The 18,885-nt window shown below is 37.3% G+C and overlaps 1 protein-coding gene and 1 long non-coding RNA gene across 2 annotated transcripts; both read left to right on the plus strand.

Moving 5' to 3' along the window:
• The first annotated feature begins 409 nt into the window (after positions 1–409).
• On the plus strand, positions 410–10,329 carry vsig8a (V-set and immunoglobulin domain containing 8a). The gene is made up of 7 exons (XM_018677748.2): positions 410–557; positions 818–927; positions 3,009–3,184; positions 4,679–4,883; positions 7,551–7,703; positions 8,248–8,370; positions 9,952–10,329. Exons 2-7 carry the CDS (start codon positions 825–827, stop codon positions 10,167–10,169), a joined length of 978 nt encoding a protein of 325 aa, XP_018533264.1. The 5' UTR covers positions 410–557; positions 818–824; the 3' UTR covers positions 10,170–10,329.
• Positions 10,330–17,734: 7,405 nt separating this feature from the next.
• Positions 17,735–18,453, plus strand: LOC127142791 (uncharacterized). The gene is made up of 3 exons (XR_007813847.1): positions 17,735–18,077; positions 18,233–18,320; positions 18,357–18,453. It is a non-coding gene; the product is annotated as an uncharacterized LOC127142791 (long non-coding RNA).
• The last annotated feature ends 432 nt before the right edge of the window (positions 18,454–18,885 follow it).

Consider the following 18,885-nt stretch of genomic DNA (forward strand, 5'->3'; position numbering starts at 1 on the left):
ATGAAATATTCTGATAAATGGAAAAAATTAAGTTAATGACTGATGTGATGTTTGTGAACAGACAGAAATAACTAAATACACAAGTAAGTATTACTGACTATAGACAAAGCATTATTGGGTTTTCAGTTTCCATCAAATTAGCACCCTGAGAATTGTATGGTGGCTCCTCCAGTTTCACTTGCTTAACAAAAGATTGCTTTTCATTGTTATTCAGCTGGCAGGGCACTTATTTCCTCAAGCACATCTCCATGGATTTTATGTAATTTTATTGTAATTTTAGTTTACATTTTGTCTTAATTTGGTTTCATGTAGTTGTGGTTGTGGTCAAATCAAAACAAAAAAACAAATATTAAAGCAAATATTTGGTAAAGTTGGGACGTGTTAAAAGAAAACTGTCAAGGAAACCTCCTGATAAACAGGTTTAACAGGTGGAGCGGTCGTCCAACCAGACGGCTTTATGGTAATGAGGACTAAGTAAAGGAGGAGCTCCCTGTGAAGTAAGAGCACCAGCACACTGCTGCAGTATTCCACTGCTAGACGTTTGGATCTGCATTCAGGTAATATCTATTTAACCTTCCTCATCAGCTTAAACATGGCACTTTTTGTTTTGCATTATTTTTTTGAAATTCTCTTAAAAGTCTCCATTTTAAGATTAAGATAGACTTTATTTATCCTACTTGTGGGAAATTCACAATTTGCCCACTTCTCTTACTAGTTGAAAAGACCAGTTTCTGTGCATGCATATGTTACATGTGTAAGGACACTGTACTGTCTTTCTGTTTTTGACCACTCGCTCTCATTGATTTTACCTTACAAGGACCACTATGTTCAGACAAAGCTGCAGTCACTGGAGGTCAACGCTCTCCCTCAGCTGTCTGCCCTGGATCTCGGGCTTCTTGTTGTGCACTGCTACACTCTTGAGCACAGGTAGAAAAAAAAGAAATACAAACACACAAGCATATAAGTCTAAGACAACACAAACACACAGATACAGTGTCTGTAATCGGCTACACTGAATTTCATGACATGACATTGAATGAAGCACCGTTGTACAAATGATCCTATTGGCTTTGTGTCTCGTCTCTGCTGAACACTGCTGAGCTTTAGGCCTCAGTGGTGGGAGATTGCCCATGTGTTACCATGGCGCTCACAGTCTGTCCAATCAGGCTTTGAGATTATGCCTCCAGATGACTGTTGACTCCCTAATGTCCCAGGGCTTTGAGCTCATATGTTTCTTTCTTGAGGGTGCCATACAAATGTGCTTCTAGTTTGATGAAAGTCTATTTTTTTATGTACATGCAAAGAGTATTTGATTCAGTTCCTAGGGTTAGGGCTTTAACATATTGTCAAGGACGTTGTGTTAAAACCAATAAAAAACTGTGTAGAATTTCTTTTACCAAGACTTATATACAGTCCAGACCACAGTATTTGAACTGTTTCTTCTCAGGCTCTGTGCTCCTGCTGAAATAACACTATATTAAAGGGGCAGGTTTCAACTTTCATTTGAAAGAACTGTATGGGATATGTAGCCCTTTTAATACATATTGCCCAAAGTGTGGACAGATACATGTGAAGTCAAACAAAGTCATCGACCACTAGACATCAGTAGAGGCTTTGTTTGTTCCCTGGTGATGCTCTCCCAGGTCTTTGGTCTGGTCCTCAGTGGGAAGAATGAACCATAGTCAGTTAGATGATTGACTTGGCCTGCCAAGGATATTTCACCTCTTCACCCTAAAAGCTCTTTGGTTGCTTTGACAGTATGTGGTAGGATCGTTGTTTCTACAGAATGATGAAATGTTGTCCAATGCGTTTTGATGCATTTGGCTGAATCTGAGCAAAGAGAATGCCTGTGTATACCTCTGCATTTATCTCATTGCTTCTGTCAGCAGTGATATCATCAATAAATACCAGTGTGCCAGTTCCATTGGAGCCATATGTGCCAAAGCCATAACAGAAACACTGCTGTGTTTGACAGCTGATTGTGAGCTCAACCTGTTTTCCCCGACACTTTCCTCTTTCTATCATTTTGTTGAGTTGAGGTTTATTTTTATTTCATTAGTCCATAGAGCTTTACTGGTTTCACCTGTATGTTTTTGTGAACTGCAACAGGCCCATTCTGTTTTTTGAGGCTTATCAAGGGTTTGCATCTTGTGGTGAACCCTCTGAGGTAGTGGTCATGAAGTCTTCTCTTGATCATTGACAAGGAAGCATTTACACCTACATCCCAACATACCTGACTGGCTGTTCATTCATAAAGGGGTTTTTTTATCCACCATGCAAATGATTTTCCATGTTTCCCTGAGTCTACCATCTTGTTGCCATTTTTTAGTTGTGCATCAGTTTTTTTTAGAGCGTACCCAACTGTTGATTTTGGCTTTGATATATCTCTTATAGATTTTTTCCTTTTGTTGAGCCTTATTATTATCTTCTTTGTGGGCATGGTCACCTCTCCACTCCTCATATTGACAAACAGCTCTACCTTAATGTAAGTGGCAGCTTTCAGTTCTCAATCAGCTGAGCATTGTGTGAGCTCTTGTGTGCATGAACTAACTTTGCAACGACACACAGCTGCCAAAGAAACATCTAGTAGCCAACAGTCCAATTACTCTTGAATATTTCACACACAGTTCTTTCAATATTAATGTAAAGTGATTTAAATTAAAGCTGAGACTTGGCACTTCAGTGTAGTATCCATTATATTATATTATTTCAAATTGAATGTGCTGAAGCACATAGCCTGAGAACAAAAATGTCCAACCCGCCATACACTTATGGTCTGAACTGTACACACTTAATGGCTGAATCTAATTTCTCCTAGTGCAGACATCATCTTTTGAGAAAAGAATCTGAGTCAATATTAAATAAATCCATAAAACTATAGGTATTGAAATAATGAATGGCTCATTGAATGGGGTAAAATATCACTTATCCTTGAGGATTAACAGAAGGGATTAGCAAACAGCTAATATTTCTATGATTAATTTTATAACCTGTCTGAATCTCTGAAGAATTCAGATATACACAAGGGATGCAGGTGACATCCACGGGCCCGCGAACCATCCAGAAGGCAGAGGGAGAGAGTGTGACTTTGGGCTGCAGCTACACAGCAAGCCCCCTTGACACTGGAGAACTCGACATTGAATGGTCTGTGATCAGTCCAGACACCACACAGAAAGATCAGATGGTAAGAAGCTGAATCAGAATGGTGCAAATTACATAGTAAATGTATATTAACTGTGATATATGGGGACTATAAAGCAGAATTCACTAACTAAATGCACCAGTGGTGGATCATGTTCTGGGTCTGTGGCTTTTGAATAATTTTCCAACAATTTCCAAGAAATAAAGTATTCCATTCACTATTCATTTATGATTGGGAATGTTTCAGCTGACCTGCTGTGCACTGACTAAAAAGACTGTAGGTTAAACAAGCAATTAATTGGAATTAATCAGTTAGAAGTGCACTAATTGAATGCTATTCAACTGCAAAGTTCTGGGAAACTTCTCTGAAATTATTAGGATATTATTTTGAAATTATGGACTCTTAAAATGGAAGAGATCATCTTCAACATCTTGATCACATTTGAGCTAATAAATATTCAGAACATAATTAGGTCAATATAAAGGCTAGAAACCACTATATAACCTTAGTCTCCTGACAACAGCATCTTGAAAACATGCAATCTGCTCAAATTTCACACCTCTTTTCAAATTCTTAACCTTGTGTGATGTGCTTGTGCCTCCACCAGTCTAAATCAGAATTCAGTCCAGGAGCCTGGAGTGTGGATGAACTCCCACCACTTTTGTAATTTCACAGGAATTAGTTGTTTATCCCATTTGCCTTTTAAATTAAGTAAGTCATTAGTGTTGGAGACTTGAAAGGATGTTTTTTCCTCCTCATCTCAGTCTTTAGGCTGGAGACATTTGTATCTCAATCAATACAAGGATTGACCAGTGTCTGTTGTAGACAAGTAACCAGTGTAAATTATTGCTTCTTGTGCAAATTGAATACTTTGTTCTGCAGTCGAATACTTAAACAGTTCTGAATCAAAATATTTATCCACTGCAAACTCAAAGTTCTCACAATCAATTTATGGCCACTAGAGGGCAGAATAACTGAAAAACGAGCTGACATCCGCACAGCACTGACATATTACCATAGTAAACAGTTGCATACTAATGTGTTAGCAGACAGTTGTTTAAAGAATCAAGCAGACAGGAAAAAAAATAATTATTCTCCCAAGATGAGAGAAAATCAGCAGCTATCCAGGCCTGTGCCTCTCTCCTCCTTGTCAATGTCATTCACTCTACACTGTCCTTGATGTCCCTGGTTTGATCTCAAAGAATAAAGAAAATCATTGGTTCTTTAACTACCAGATATTACACATTCTTCACCAGCTAATCACAAACCTTATCTGTCTGCCTTTTGTTGCTAGGCAGGTAGTGTACAGTGGATTTATCAAAGCTTCTTTGCTGAAAACAGCTGTCTGCTGCTGCTGGAAACAAGGTTGATAAGAGTGTGGGAACTACACAGTACATATGCCATAAAAACCAAAACAATCAGCATAAGTTTAGTAGAACTGCAGAGTTTCTCCGTGGCTTCTAACTGTGAAGAAACCCTTTACCCTTACATTTAGTCATGTCGCTTATATTTTTTTTTCCCTTTGTTTTCCACCAGCTAATGACCTATACCAGTGGCACTAAATACGTCTATGGTAACCACCCTCTTGCAAATGGGCTCAGGTTTGCTGCCCCTGACCCCTCAAAGGGTGACGCTTCCCTCTCAATCGCTGTGCTGTCACGTGCTCATAGTGCTACCTATCAGTGTAAAGTGAAGAAAGCACCTGGAGTGGACATGCACAAGGTGTCGCTGGTCGTAATGGGTAAGCCTGGGCATTGGGTTGCATTCTGGGGTTAACACATGTCACCTGACTGCATTATTTATGGCCACCTCCTCTCACAGCTGTGTTAGTGTTTTTTGTTTTTTTTCCATTGGTGCACATTTTGGTATGCCTATTCTACTACATTTCCTTGTCACATGCCAGTGTGTGTTACACTTGCAGTCAGTGAACCTACTGTCAAGTAGTTTTATCCTTTCAGACTACTGCAACATTACTTCAGTGATTCCATACTCAGTATTCATTAGTGGTTTATGGGGGTCAGTTTTGTTAAAGGTCGAATTGATGTCAGCAAAAACTATGGTAATATAATAATGGTTTTCTCAGTGCCTGCTGTTATAAAAGCCTTTTACCGTCAGGTTTTGTTCTGTAAAAGATAATTATTTTGTAAGGAATTGCTCACTAATTTTGGGTCAATTTATGCAATTTTCTCTAGTGCTTAACCCATTTAATCTTAAATAGAGTAAAAATTCCCTGATATATGAGAACATGAATTGTGTTGCAATACAATCCATTACATGGAACAATACATCACAAAAACACACCACCCAAAACTATACCTTTACGATCTTTACACCTTTTTAATAGTATTTCACCATTCAGAATCAAAATCTGCATTATTTCATCAAACATGAAATTTGCTTCATCTGCTGATGGAGCAAACAGAGAAAGAGCCTTGATAGAGATACCTGTGGTCACAGTTTTGATCGTTGCAGTTAGATGAATGCAGTAATGGATGATAGCTTTCTCTGAAAATGATACAGAATGAGGAGTTGATGAGAGACTGAAGGCAACACTAATTAGAAGTAGCACTTAGAAAAATTTGTCAGTGTATTCAGTCTTAAAAAGCCAGGGAAGTAAAGTCATTTACTTGATTTGAGTCCAACTCATTTTGTTTGAAGAGCTTGAGCGGTAGCTTGGATGGACGAGTGTCTCCTCACTGACTGATTTATTTATTATGATTTTAGGACTGAATACTGCATTAAATAACTTCTTACATCTAACATCATAATTGAACAAATAATTGGAGTTTACAGGGATGGAATACAGGCTCCATCAGAAGTTTCGACCGTATATTAGTTATATATCTTCTTGGAGGAAGATGCCATTTTATCAGGTGATCAGTCAAAGCTACAACTTACCAGTTGATATATTATTTAATTTCTCTATGCAACTGCACTGAACATCCTATATCACTTCCTATTATTCCATCCATCCATTTGCTATTACCCTTTGAGGGTCACCAGGGAGCTGGAGCCAATCCCAGCTGACATTGGGTGAGACTACTATCTATGTGCACACTCAAGGGCATTCAGAGTCACCAAGTAACCTACTGTCTTACTGTGAGGCGACAGTACTAACCACTGCACCACCAAACAAAAAATACAGTACTGTGCACATAAAACCTTGTCAGTTTTTTTTATTTGTTCAAGACATTTATACTGCTATGCCTCCAGCATTTCATTTTTTAAAATAAAGGTTAATGTTATACAAGACTGTTTGGACCATAAACAGTGACAAAAATGACAACTAATGGCTATATTTTTCACAATCAGTCTAAATCTGAGAGGAAATGAAAGAAAGAAATGAACAACAAAATGGCAGGAATCATTGTATCATTTTACATTTCCCATTATTTTTCTGCGTGGGCACTTTTGGTTAATATTTTAATGTGCAAAGTCTTGTATCTTTTACCTTAATTTAATTGATTTTCTGTTTTAAAATGACTCAAACAGCCTAATCTGGCCAACTATGTCCAAAAATAACAACCTCACACTACTTCACCCTCATGTAGCTCAGCCTGGGTTATTTCACCATCATCCAGTGCTGGAGGACTCAAGTATGGAGCTAGTTTAACAAATCATTTCCTAGACAAAACAGATTTTTTGATCAAGTGATGCATTTATTTTGCATAATCTGTGGGACAACTGACTTGTTAGACCTAAATTATTTCTTAGGTCTCTACTCTCGTCTCTCACACCATCAGATGAATATTACCTCTTTGGAAACAAGCTTCTTTTTAAATAGTTATCTATGCCGAAGACTTAAATATGTCAATAGACTGCCTGTGTTCATGCTGCATGCATGCGGCCTTGAAAGTCATTATAAAGACCAGATTCTTTGTATGATCCTGTACAGGATAAATGGTGGTGAGAATGCACAGACAAATGAATGGATGGTTTCCTTTGTTTTTCTCCTACTATTGTGTGAATTGAGAAGGGCAAAGAACCTTTAGAGCTTTTCACCATTAGTACAGTTAAGGTAATCAACCTTATTTTAGTCAGTACCAGTTTCTATCCTCTTTTCACCTTTTCAAAACAGGACAGTATTGTGTTGAAGCTCAATGTTTCAGTCTTGTCATCATGAACTTATCAAGCTTTCATTCCATATTGATTTTAATGTCAAAATATTTATTGATTATTTCTAATGAAGGCATCGCTTTTTCTTAACACAAAGGTTTTATGGAATTTTTGAGAAAAAATGTGTCTATTTTTTTATATCACCTGACTATATGGTGTGAATTGTTGTTATGAAAGCTAGAATCAAAATGGCTCCTCCCATTTCATCCTAATGCTAGTGAGCTGTCCTGTTGTTTTCAAAAACAGAATGTCAATAGCAGCCCAGAATTATCCATTTGTTGTGTGATTTTAGTGAAGCCGTCTGTGCCTAAGTGCTGGGTGGAGGGAGGGGAACTGGTTGGTGAGGCTGTGGCTCTGCACTGCCACTCTGCAAGGGGCTCCACTCCCTTAACATACACGTGGAGGAGGGAAAGCGCAGGCTCCATCCCTGCCATAGCCACACAGGGTAAGTGTGACCTCTGCTGACACCATAATGCTACTACACATCAAAGAGAACATGGGTGTGTACATGTGTGTGTTTGGGTGGGGGCTGGGGATGGGTGGCACTGTAGTATCTGATTCTGTGTGAGCAAAACTCAAGGAATGCCTTTTTCTTCAATGTACGGAATGTGCTCATTATTTTCAGCATTTATTTTGGGATCTATATTTATTCTGATTATTTATCCAAAATAATAGAAAATCCAGGAGATAATGATTTGCAGAGCAGCACTATGTAGTAAATTAAATAAATGTAGTAAAAAATTTATTTTTGTGGAGGAATTCAGATTTATAATCAGAAGCTTATTGGCATTTTCTTTATAACATCAAACATTTCTTGAGTTGTTCTCAACATTGTTTACTGCATTAACCCCTCACTTAAAGTATTCTGCACTCAGAAAAGACATCTAGCATCCTCATCTGATGTGTCCTTCATTTTAGGCTTTTGTACGTACAGTATGTACTGCATGTGTTAATCTGTGTTTTGTGGGTGTGTGTGCATGTTCTCTCAGACAGCGTGACCGGGGAGCTGAAAATTAGCAACCACTCGCAGAGCTACGCAGGAATCTACCTTTGTGAGGTGAACAACGTTGTTGGAGCTGAACACTGCAGGATCAACCTGAAAGCCAACAAACGTGAGCAAACGCAACCCCCCCCACCACCACCACCACCACCACGCAGAACAGTCCCTGCTGACAAACATCACACGTGACACACTCGTGTGTTCATGAAAGACCTAGATTTCATCCTCTTAAGTCTTCTCTCTTTGTAGTCGTGCCACAATCTCTTTGTTGCTCCACTTCCCACGTACTAGGTTGTAATCATGCCGCTCAGTAACATCGGTGAATTATGTTGTTTGGGCGGGAGGTCACACTCAATGACAAGAAGTAACTTTACTCATATTAGATTTTGTTCATTCACTCATCATCATGTACTTCCTGCTGTTGAGTCTTATGAGCAATGCTGAAATGATTCTGCTGTGATAATTCTGTCAACGGTCCCTAATAGCTTTATGAGGCGTAGCTGAAGCAAGAAGAAAGGCGGCAAAAAATGTAGGTGGACTGATTAAAAGTACCTCATCAGCTTTGATTAGTTGACAGATTATATAAATCTAAATGGAAGCACTGCTATATTTAAAAGAAAACCCAGGAATTCCTTTAAATGAGTACAGGCCGTGTACAGTCTGTGTAATACCTCTGAACAGCTCTGAGCAAGACAGAACCAGGGGCATACCAGAGCTGTCTCACAGGGAATGAATCTGGTGGCTGTGAGAGCACCAACCAGGGAGTACAGTCAGTGATTCAGCATACCATTATAGCATAAATCATCTCTGGATTCAGACTCAATGCAGTGCATTCTATGGATCCCTAAAATGAGTTTGTCTTTGTGCGCCTCATGATCTGTGGGGCAGGCTACCTATCTTACATCTTGTCGAGTCCATAACTCCTAGTCTCAGTGCTCAGATTTTTGGCTTTAAGCAGGGAACTATTCATTTTCACTTCAAGTGCAGAGAGTTTCCAACCCTGAGGCTTGGGAAACCCTCATCAAGAATTTGCAAGATGATTAAAGAGAATTTATAGAATAAGAACACAAAATTCAGCCTTGTTTTATTTTTGGGGGGTGGGCGGGGGATGGGGTTGGGGGGGGCTCACATTTTGTCTGTGTCCAAAAACCATGTATCTTCATATTTTACATTGACATTTTGTGGTTTAAGATAACCCATATAAAACTAATTGGATTATTGCATGATGCACTGTCACAAAGATGAAAGGAACAGTGATTTTGTAAAATACTCCTATTTGCTTTTTAGCCAAGAGTTAAATGTAGAAAAATAGTCATAACCTCCTGGAAAAAAAGGTGTCTTTATGCTTTGGTCTTTGTACAGATAAAACAAACTAAATATAATGTGCTAATTAGTTAGTTTAAGAGGCACTAACTTGTAAATTTTGTTGCCTCTGAACAGACTAAGGCTAGAAATTTCCCCAGTTTCCAGCCAGCTAATGTCTGGTGGTAGTTCAGATTTTGTGTTCATGACAAGACATTTTGGCAACATTTTACATGATTTTCACTGGACAGTGACAATACCAACTGTAATGTGGAGTTGTGAGAAGACAGGAGGGTCACAAACCGGAGGAGTTAGGAAGCACTTCCTCTTTTCTTTTCTGTGACAGAGCTTCTAGGATAATAATTCCTTGTTATTCTTACTGATTTTACAGCTCCAAACAGAGCAGCGGTGATAGTTGGCACCATTGTGGGCTCTCTGCTCCTTATCCTCATCCTGCTGGTCCTCATTGGGCTTCTTTACTGGAAGCTAAGCAACAGACATCACTATGAGAAGGAGTTCTCCAATGAGATCAGGTACTGCACAGCACCACAGCTCCAGCAGAGACAGCAGAGCAGATTTAAAGGTGTTGGCAGCTTGATGGTTAGATAACTGAGCTGCTGAAAGGAAAGAACAAATCCACACATATTGTCGGGCAAGTTTTTCCCTGTCCTCATTTATCACCAAAAAGCCCCTATGAGTAAGAAACTCCTGCCTCTGTTCATGTTCAGTAGTTTTGTCAGCTCACATTAAAGGATATGAACATTCAGATAAAACAGTATTGTGTGCACTGTAGAGATTTCTACATCTGTATAATGAGAAGATGTTTTTGGCTTCACGAGACACAAAACAAACAAACTAAAAAAAAAAAAAAAGACAAATGAGAACAGTGAACAAAACATAACACTAACAACTTAACTTTAAAAGACAGAGAGCCAATTATAAATGTGTGCTACAAGATAAAAAAAACAACACACTTCAAAGCCACCTGGTTAAGAATAGAAACAAAATCCTAGACTTGAATTAAAACCAGGAAAGAAGTATGTAGATAAAACAAAAATATAAATGGAAAAAAAAAAGTTTCATTCAAGACTCTTTGAGACAACACAAGTCTAGACAGGGCTCTTCCAAATGTCATGATTATATTTCATTTCATTTCATTTCTCCATGTTCATCTATACACTTAATTATGTAGCGAGGGTCATCAGCAGTCTGATACAAAGCCTCAAATAGTGCAGAACAGTTTGATAAAATCTTGTGAAAGTCCAAGTTTTGGTGTGATGAGTGTAGAAGCAAACTGATTTCCTTCAGGTATATTGATACAAATATAACTGCTGACATTATAAATAACATCAGCTCTGCCACACGCTTTATCTGAAAGTCTGAGTGGGATTCATTAAAAGTTATAGACTCTTTCGTCTTGTTGATCTCCATCTTCCTTTTAAGTAGGAAACACAAGGTGCTTTCTCATGTCAACAAACTCTCCTGGGTATTCTTGTATTAGACTTGCAGCATTCATATACAATTTATTTCATCACTGAAAGTGGCATTTCAAAAGGACATTAAAAAGCCCTTCCTGGGTAAAACTACTGTATGCCAGCTCAATTAGATTTAATATTAAATTTAATATTAAACTTTCAATGCATATAATTAAGAAACATAGTGGACAGGACTGTTACCATATCTGTGCATTTTATATGATGGTACAGCCAGGAGACATATAGCTTAGCTTAGCACAGAACTGGAAATTGGAAAATGAAAATGAGATACACTGTGTTGATTAGTAAGCTCTAGAGGTGCTGGTACACCTATTGGCATGGTTTATTAGTTGGACAGAGCAAGGCTAGCTGTTTCAGGTCTTTGGCTAAGAGGAACAGGTTGCTGGCCTGTAACCTTATATTTCACAGAAAGATATGAGAGTAGTATTGATCTTGTCATCTAACTCTCCGCCAAAGAGAGAGTAAGCATATTTCCCAAAATGTCAAACTATTCCTTAAAGAGGCTCTTTGATGTTGTTGTATCAAGAAAAAATGACTACGCACATTTGTGCAATGAAAGCACAAGTTTCTTCTCTGTCTCAAGCCTGCCCTCCCATACATTGCATTCTTGCAATATTATTATGATTATTGCCATTGCACAAATGTAAATAAAAACATATATGACATACAGCTGCTTTTATAACAGTCCACACATTTGATATGTTTCTTTGGAGCTCACAGAGAGAAAGAAAAGAAAGAAAAATGGCTGCTGTAGATTTTTTTTAAATCATGAAAATGAACATAAGTTTAGGGTACGAGTCCCAAAAAGCTGAGTTGTAGTATTGTCGTAGCAGGAGACACTCTTTTGACAAAATGAACCAACTAAACAAAAACAAATATCCTAGTCCTATTTTGCCTATTTTGACGTTCAAACCCTGCTCTTCATAGACACCTCTGCACAAATTCAAAAGAACAGTTTAAATGTTATATTTAAATCCCCAAAGAGTAGACATAACTGTTCTGCTACCACACATACAGTATGTCTATATGGCAAGAGAAAAATCTAGCACTGTTACATAAATATGTTGTGACAGTTTGTCTTTTCTCTGGTGTGATTTTCTAATTTTACTTTCATGTGAGGCTGGCAGCACTGTGTGCCCTCTGCCCCATGAATATATTGTATACATGCATTTAGTAAAGAAACAGTTTCTGGAATGCATATCAGTGTCAGTCAAGGCAACCTTTAAATGTAACGTAACTCTAAAATGGTAGAAATCAGATCTCATGCCTAGATGTACTACAATTTGTTGTTGCTATAAAGAGACATTTGTTGAGGTAATATAAAACTCAACTATTCTTTATGGTAAAACAAGGTAGGTCTATTTTCAAACACGCAGACTATTCACAGTGCCTTACATAAGAAAAAGGAATGCATTAGAGCAACATGTATTCAAGATGAAAAGTCAGTTCTTTAACTGGACTGAAATGAAATTTACAACAAAAAACTTTCAAAAACTAACACATTCCTCCTCCAAGGCCAAACTATCTCACATAACATGCTTGGCAAGTAAATATGAAATGATTAATGCAGTTTTAGTGCTTTGATAACTTAATCTGTTTTTACTTTTGATGTTCATCTCTGAGAAAAAGTATGTTAGGGTTGTATTGGTTTTGAACCTAAAGGCACATGCTGGCAAACAGCAGTTACAGCAACTCATCTGGCTGAAAGATTAGGTCATGAATCTGTGCACTCAAACCCAATTTGTATAGGTGGGTGCTGAATCCTCAAAGATAAAGATCAAAAATAAAAAATAGGACACTTGAATTGTTTTTTTTATTGCACTGCATGGACATTTCGGGCAGCAGCTTTTCCTCAGTGTGCAAATTGGCAACAGTGTTACAACAAAGCACAGGTGAGCTGTATGACATAATCAAGCGCAACGATGTAGCCAGTAGGAGAACACATATTCCAAATAATGCTCATACCAAGAAGGAGCTTGAAAAAATAACTGATTTCAAAAACTATCATGAAAAGTAGGACAATGAGAATTCTTTAAGCCCATCTGGTTTCATTTGTGTGCAGCATTGTAGCTAAACACAGCTTTACCATGTTTCTTTATAACTTAAGGTACCATAGTAAGCTGCTTCCACTGTGTTGGGAGAACTGATGAATTAATTTAAATCAAAATCTTTACTGACAATGAAACCTCTCATTCTAGCTATTTGTTTTAGATGATAAAAGGCTGGTTTGGTTCTTGGTTGATGTGGCTGCTGAAGTTAAGATTTTATTATAACACAGACATTTCTGTGTGGCTAAGTGGCAAGTGGGCTAATGTAAAGTACTGAAATAAGATGGGATAGTAATCAAGTTGCATTTTTTAGTGTGTCTCAAATCATTTAATAAAAATACTCTGAGTATCTAATTTTCAAAAGTGATGGAGCAATACTATTATATTTGAGATCTCTCTCCTGCTCTGGAACAGTGCAAACTGCAAGTAACTCGGTCAACAGGATTCACAATACAGAGCTACTCCATGGCGAATGTTCTGCAGCTGACCTCCCATCCTGACATCTGTGAGAGGATTTCTCCTTTTGCAAATAAACAATGCACCCCCCACCCCCAAAAAGACTGGAGTTGTGGTTCATATGCAGTTGAAAACAGCCCACATGCTTTCAAAGTAGATGTCAAAATGGGAGCAGTGTCAGTGTGGGAGGACAGTGTTGTGTGCAGGAGACAGAGAAGCACTTCAAGCCACAATCCTGACACGGGCTTCTCGATATCAGTGACATACAGGAATTAAGCTCTCTTCACATGAACTTGGCATTTTAGAGAAAAGCTCATACAAGACAGATGGCAAAGCATATTAATTCGAGCCACACAATAATATTGTCTCTCACATCTGTCAGTCACAATTATTTAGAGTTTTCAAGGTAAACAGTGACACTTGAAAAGTTTGAGGACGAGTCATCAGGGCATTATATCAGTTCAAATACTCTATTCTCGGCATCTAAAAAATATATGAATACAGTGAAGAAAATAAGATTTGATCCCTGCATCAGGATCAAATTAGCAGAGGTTGAAGTGCGAATGGAATGCGAATGTGAAAAAAACGTTAGTATACAATGAAAGACAGACAAACTGCTACACTGAAACAGTATCATACAGCATATATCGATATTAATCAAATATTGGACTGCGATAAGCATAACACACTGATATGTCATGGTGCACATACATACGCATCATTAATTTGCAGCAATTTGGTAGTAAAGCTCAGAATTGTCTCAGAACTAGCAAGTGAGTGAATTCGCCTTAAATCGCTGCTCTCCAAGCTACTGTAGCTGTCATACTTTGTAGAACAGAAAGTGCGGTTTCCATGGGAACGCCGCGGTCGACATTTCCGTCGTTTCGTTGTGGTTTTCGCTATACGGAAGTGGTCGTGTGTTACCTACATTGGGTTGGAGAAACGACAGACGGCGCCAGCAATACAACGATGAGCCTGCTGAATCCTACCAAATAGTAGCCCTTGCAAAAAACATTTCTTGAATTCATTACCGCACCCATGCAAATAGACATTCTGAATTCCAAACTGATCCCTGCCTGTGAGAGTCAGCAGTGTCCCGCGAGGCATCCAGTCTACCGGAAACTTTTGAGAGGAAGAGGGAGTTCGCCATCTCATCTGCTCGCGTTAGATGAGATATATGGAGGAAAGTTTGCAGCTCTTGAACAATTTTGTTGTAATTCGACGTAACAGCATGAAAGGAGATGTTTTTCCTCTGAACTTCGCTTTGGAATTGTCTGTGAAGACGTTTGAAATGGAACACGCTGTAGCACGCAGCCGTTTTCTGGACTTGATGTGGTGAGTTATCCGTTTATTTAGCACGTTTTACCATAGTGTTACATTATTTTCTACATCAAATGTATTTAGTGTTAGTTTATGTATGTGATACATTTGTAAAGTAAATGCAAATTGCCATTTCTATCTGCCTCACTAAATGCTCACATGCTAGCATTTGCTAATATGCGGAGTCAAACCTAGTCACCCGACCAAACACCAAGCGAATCTCTCATTATTGAAACAGCAGGGGCACAACCAAGCGTTTGCATAAATTTCACATTCAGAGAGGATTTTGCCACTGACAGCCTCAGGTTGTTATTATAAATGTGTACAGAGATAGACCTTTTTAGTAGACTTAATTGACAAAAACAGAAATATTGCTGCCTCAATCAGTTTGTTAGTGTTTTGTGTGCTGTACTTATCTAAAAGAACTGAGTAAAGGCATCTTACTCTTTAATACAAAGGTCTGTCTGTGTAGGAATCCTATCCACAGTGTTGCAGCAAAAACAAGCACTTTAGTGGACATATTTTGACAGGGATCAATAACTCATTTGAAAAATGTTGTGTCACCAAACTCTGTCCAACCGCTAGGGGTCCTTGGTTATAACAAAAAAGGGATTTTCCATCATTTGGGGAATTATTACACATCAGTATATGTCTATAATGTTACTGAATATTATTCCGATAAAAAATTGCTCAAAATTATGAAAAAGCACATATTTCCCAAAGTATTGTAGTGTAATAAACAGGAGAACCCTCGTTGTTGGACTGATTTTGGTGACACTACACTGTACATGTACATGAATATTTTTGTAGTATCTCTTTTTGCTGTTGCTCTTTGTAGACAGTCCCTATACACTTGTCTTACAGCTCAGCAAGACAAATGTTATTTCTTCAGCTTGGAGGACAGCTTGTTTGGATGAAAATTAGGTTGTAGCTTTAGGAAAGTGAGAGAGAGGCATTGTTTTTGTTCTAACATGTTTTTCCAATTTCTAATTAATGTTTTTTATCTTTCACTGGACATTTTGGCTGTTGATATTTTAATATAATGGACAACTACACATGACATACAGGTCAGGTCAAATACAGGTCAAAAGCCAGCTAACCTGAACTCTGATCTGCATGTTTTGGCATGAGGATGATTTGCTTAGACGTTTGACAGTAATTTGATACAATAGTTGTTTCATCTGCTTTACCTTTTTATAAGAGGATGTATTTAAACAAACAGCTTTAAATATCCTATTCTTCCCATTTTCAGAGCTCATTCAGGAAGACAGCTACATGCACAGGGAATGTGTCTGAAGCTCTGCGTCAGCTTCTCAGCATTTATGACCTCCAGGTGAGTTGGTTACGCTTCTTTTTGCCTGATGATTTTTTATTAGTGTATAATCACCTGGAACTGAGAATCACTGTTTTTTTTTTTTACCTTCAAATGTAGTAAATCTATATAGGGAACAGATCCTCTCCCACAGAGTCTACCATGTTGCACCAGCATGTAGCATGGTTTGTGCAAGTGCTAAAATGGTGCACATGTGACTCAGATTGGGCAGGGATATTCAACAGCCTCACTGCTAGTTGCCATTAATTCGTACACACCTTTTAACTCTTGTTTATAAAGACAGGGTTGGGTAATGGGTGGTATTGTGTGGCTGTACTGATTAGAATCCACAGTGAATCAAGAATATGTTCTCACATTGAAGGAACAAGTTGAGGTCCATGTCAGACGTGCTGCTGTCCTCCGTGCTCTCCTTGTCTACTTGCATGGACATATCTCCAGCTTTCTGAAGACCTGGAATGTAGGTAAGAAAGTTGTTGACGGTTAATAGAATATTTTAGTCTTTTATGTCTGCCAGAGTTACATTTTGTTCAGTCATTCCAATACATAGACAGTTTTGTTTTTTACTAAGTGCCATTCAGATTCTAGTAGCAGGTTTTGACTATTTCCATTACATTTGTAGTGTCTAGTTTAATAGGTCCATGGAGCTGAAACTCATACACTATAACCTGAGAGTCTTGCGATAAATCTTGTTTATCTTCTAGCAAGTCATTAAAGTGTGATAAAAATATCATACTATAGTATGACTTCAAAAATATGATAAAAATGTCATAGTATAGTATGTTGTCAAATGTGATAAAAATGTTACTGTAGTAGGGCTTCAAAAAAAGATAAAAATGTCACACTATAGTATGGCATCAAAAAAAATTAAAAAATTTCATACTATAATATGATGTCAAAATGTGATAAAAAATAGTGAGTTGTCAAAAATGTGATAAAAATGACAGTATGGTACGACATCAAAATTTTATACAAATGTCATACTATATGGTACGGCATCAAAAATGTGATAAAAATGTCACACTATAGTATGGCATCAAAAAATTATAAAAAATTTCATACTATAGTATGATGTCAAAAAAATAGTGAGTTGTCAAAATGTGATAAAAATGACAATATAGTATGACATCAAATGTCATACTATATGGTATGGCATCAAAATGTGATACAAAATGTCATAGTATAGTATGGCATCAGAAACCATCAAAAAATGCAATAGTGTAATATGGTGTCACAAACTGTCAAAAAATGTCATAGTATAGTAAGGTGTCAAAAACCATCAAAAAATGTCATAGTATAGTAAGGTGTCAAAAATGGTCAAAAAATGTCATAGTATAATAAGGCGTCAAAAATGGTCAAAAAATGTCATAGTATAGTAAGTGTCAAAAACTGTCAAAAATGTCATAGTATAGTAAGGCGTCAAAAACCATCAAAACCATCAAAAATGTCATAGTATAGTAAGGTGTCAAAAAATCAAAAAATGTCATAGTATAGTAAGGTGTCAAAAAATGTCATAGTATAGTAAGGTGTCAAAAACTGTCAAAAATGTCATAGTATAGTAAGGCGTCAAAAATGGTCAAAAAATGTCATAGTATAGTAAGGCGTCAAAAATGGTCAAAAAATGTCATACTATAGTAAGGCGTCAAAAATGGTCAAAAAATGTCATACTATAGTAAGGCGTCAAAAATGGTCAAAAAATGTCATAGTATAGTAAGGCGTCAAAAATGGTCAAAAAATGTCATAGTATAGTAAGGCGTCAAAAATGGTCAAAAAATGTCATAGTATAGTAAGGCGTCAAAAATGGTCAAAAAATGTCATAGTATAGTAAGGCGTCAAAAATGGTCAAAAAATGTCATAGTATAGTAAGGTGTCAAAAACATCAAAAAATGTCATAGTATAGTAAGGCGTCAAAAACATCAAAAAATGTCATAGTATAGTAAGGCGTCAAAAATGGTCAAAAATGTCATAGTATAGTAAGGTGTCAAAAACATCAAACATCAAAAAATGTCATACTATAGTAAGGTGTCAAAAACCATCAAAAAATGTCATAGTATAGTAAGGTGTCAAAAATGGTCAAAAAATGTCATAGTATAGTAAGGCGTCAAAAATGGTCAAAAAATGTCATAGTATAGTAAGGGTCAAAAAGGTCAAAAAATGTCATAGTATAGTAAGGCGTCAAAAATGGTCAAAAAATGTCATAGTATAGTAAGGTGTCAAAAATGGTCAAAAAATGTCATAGTATAGTAAGGCAGTCAAAAATGTCAAAAAATGTCATAGTATAATAAGGCGTCAAAAATTGTCAAAAAATGACATAGTATATAGTAAGGCGTACAAAAAAAGTCAAAAAATGTCACGGTATAGTAAGGCCCGTCAAAAAAATGTCATAGTATAGTAATACTAGGGTTGGGGTTAGGGTTAGAGTTACAATCCTAACCCTAACCCCAACCCTAGTGTTGTAACCCTAACCCTAACCCTAACCTAATTGACTTGGTCTTGACAGTTTCTGTGATTAACATGTTCTTTCTCTGCAGGAGGAGAAGACCACATCACCTGAGGAGGACATCAAAAGTAGTTAAAACTTTTTAAAGATGTTTAGAGATGTTTAAGACTTAAATAAGCATATCTCTGTATGTGTTCATTATTGCATTAACTGTGAGGTGAGAACAAAACACACA

The sequence above is a fragment of the Lates calcarifer genome, linkage group LG9 (genome assembly GCF_001640805.2).
Source record: "Lates calcarifer isolate ASB-BC8 linkage group LG9, TLL_Latcal_v3, whole genome shotgun sequence".
NCBI lineage: Eukaryota > Metazoa > Chordata > Actinopteri > Centropomidae > Lates > Lates calcarifer.

Bases quoted from the DNA above. Each gene is read 5' to 3' on its own strand.
- vsig8a (XM_018677748.2), top strand. From the start codon at position 825: ATGTTCAGACAAAGCTGCAGTCACTGGAGGTCAACGCTCTCCCTCAGC. The intron at 928-3,008 runs GTAGAAAAAAAA...GAATCTCTGAAG, and splicing joins TGCTACACTCTTGAGCACAG to AATTCAGATATACACAAGGG. The intron at 7,704-8,247 runs GTAAGTGTGACC...ATGTTCTCTCAG, and splicing joins CCCTGCCATAGCCACACAGG to ACAGCGTGACCGGGGAGCTG.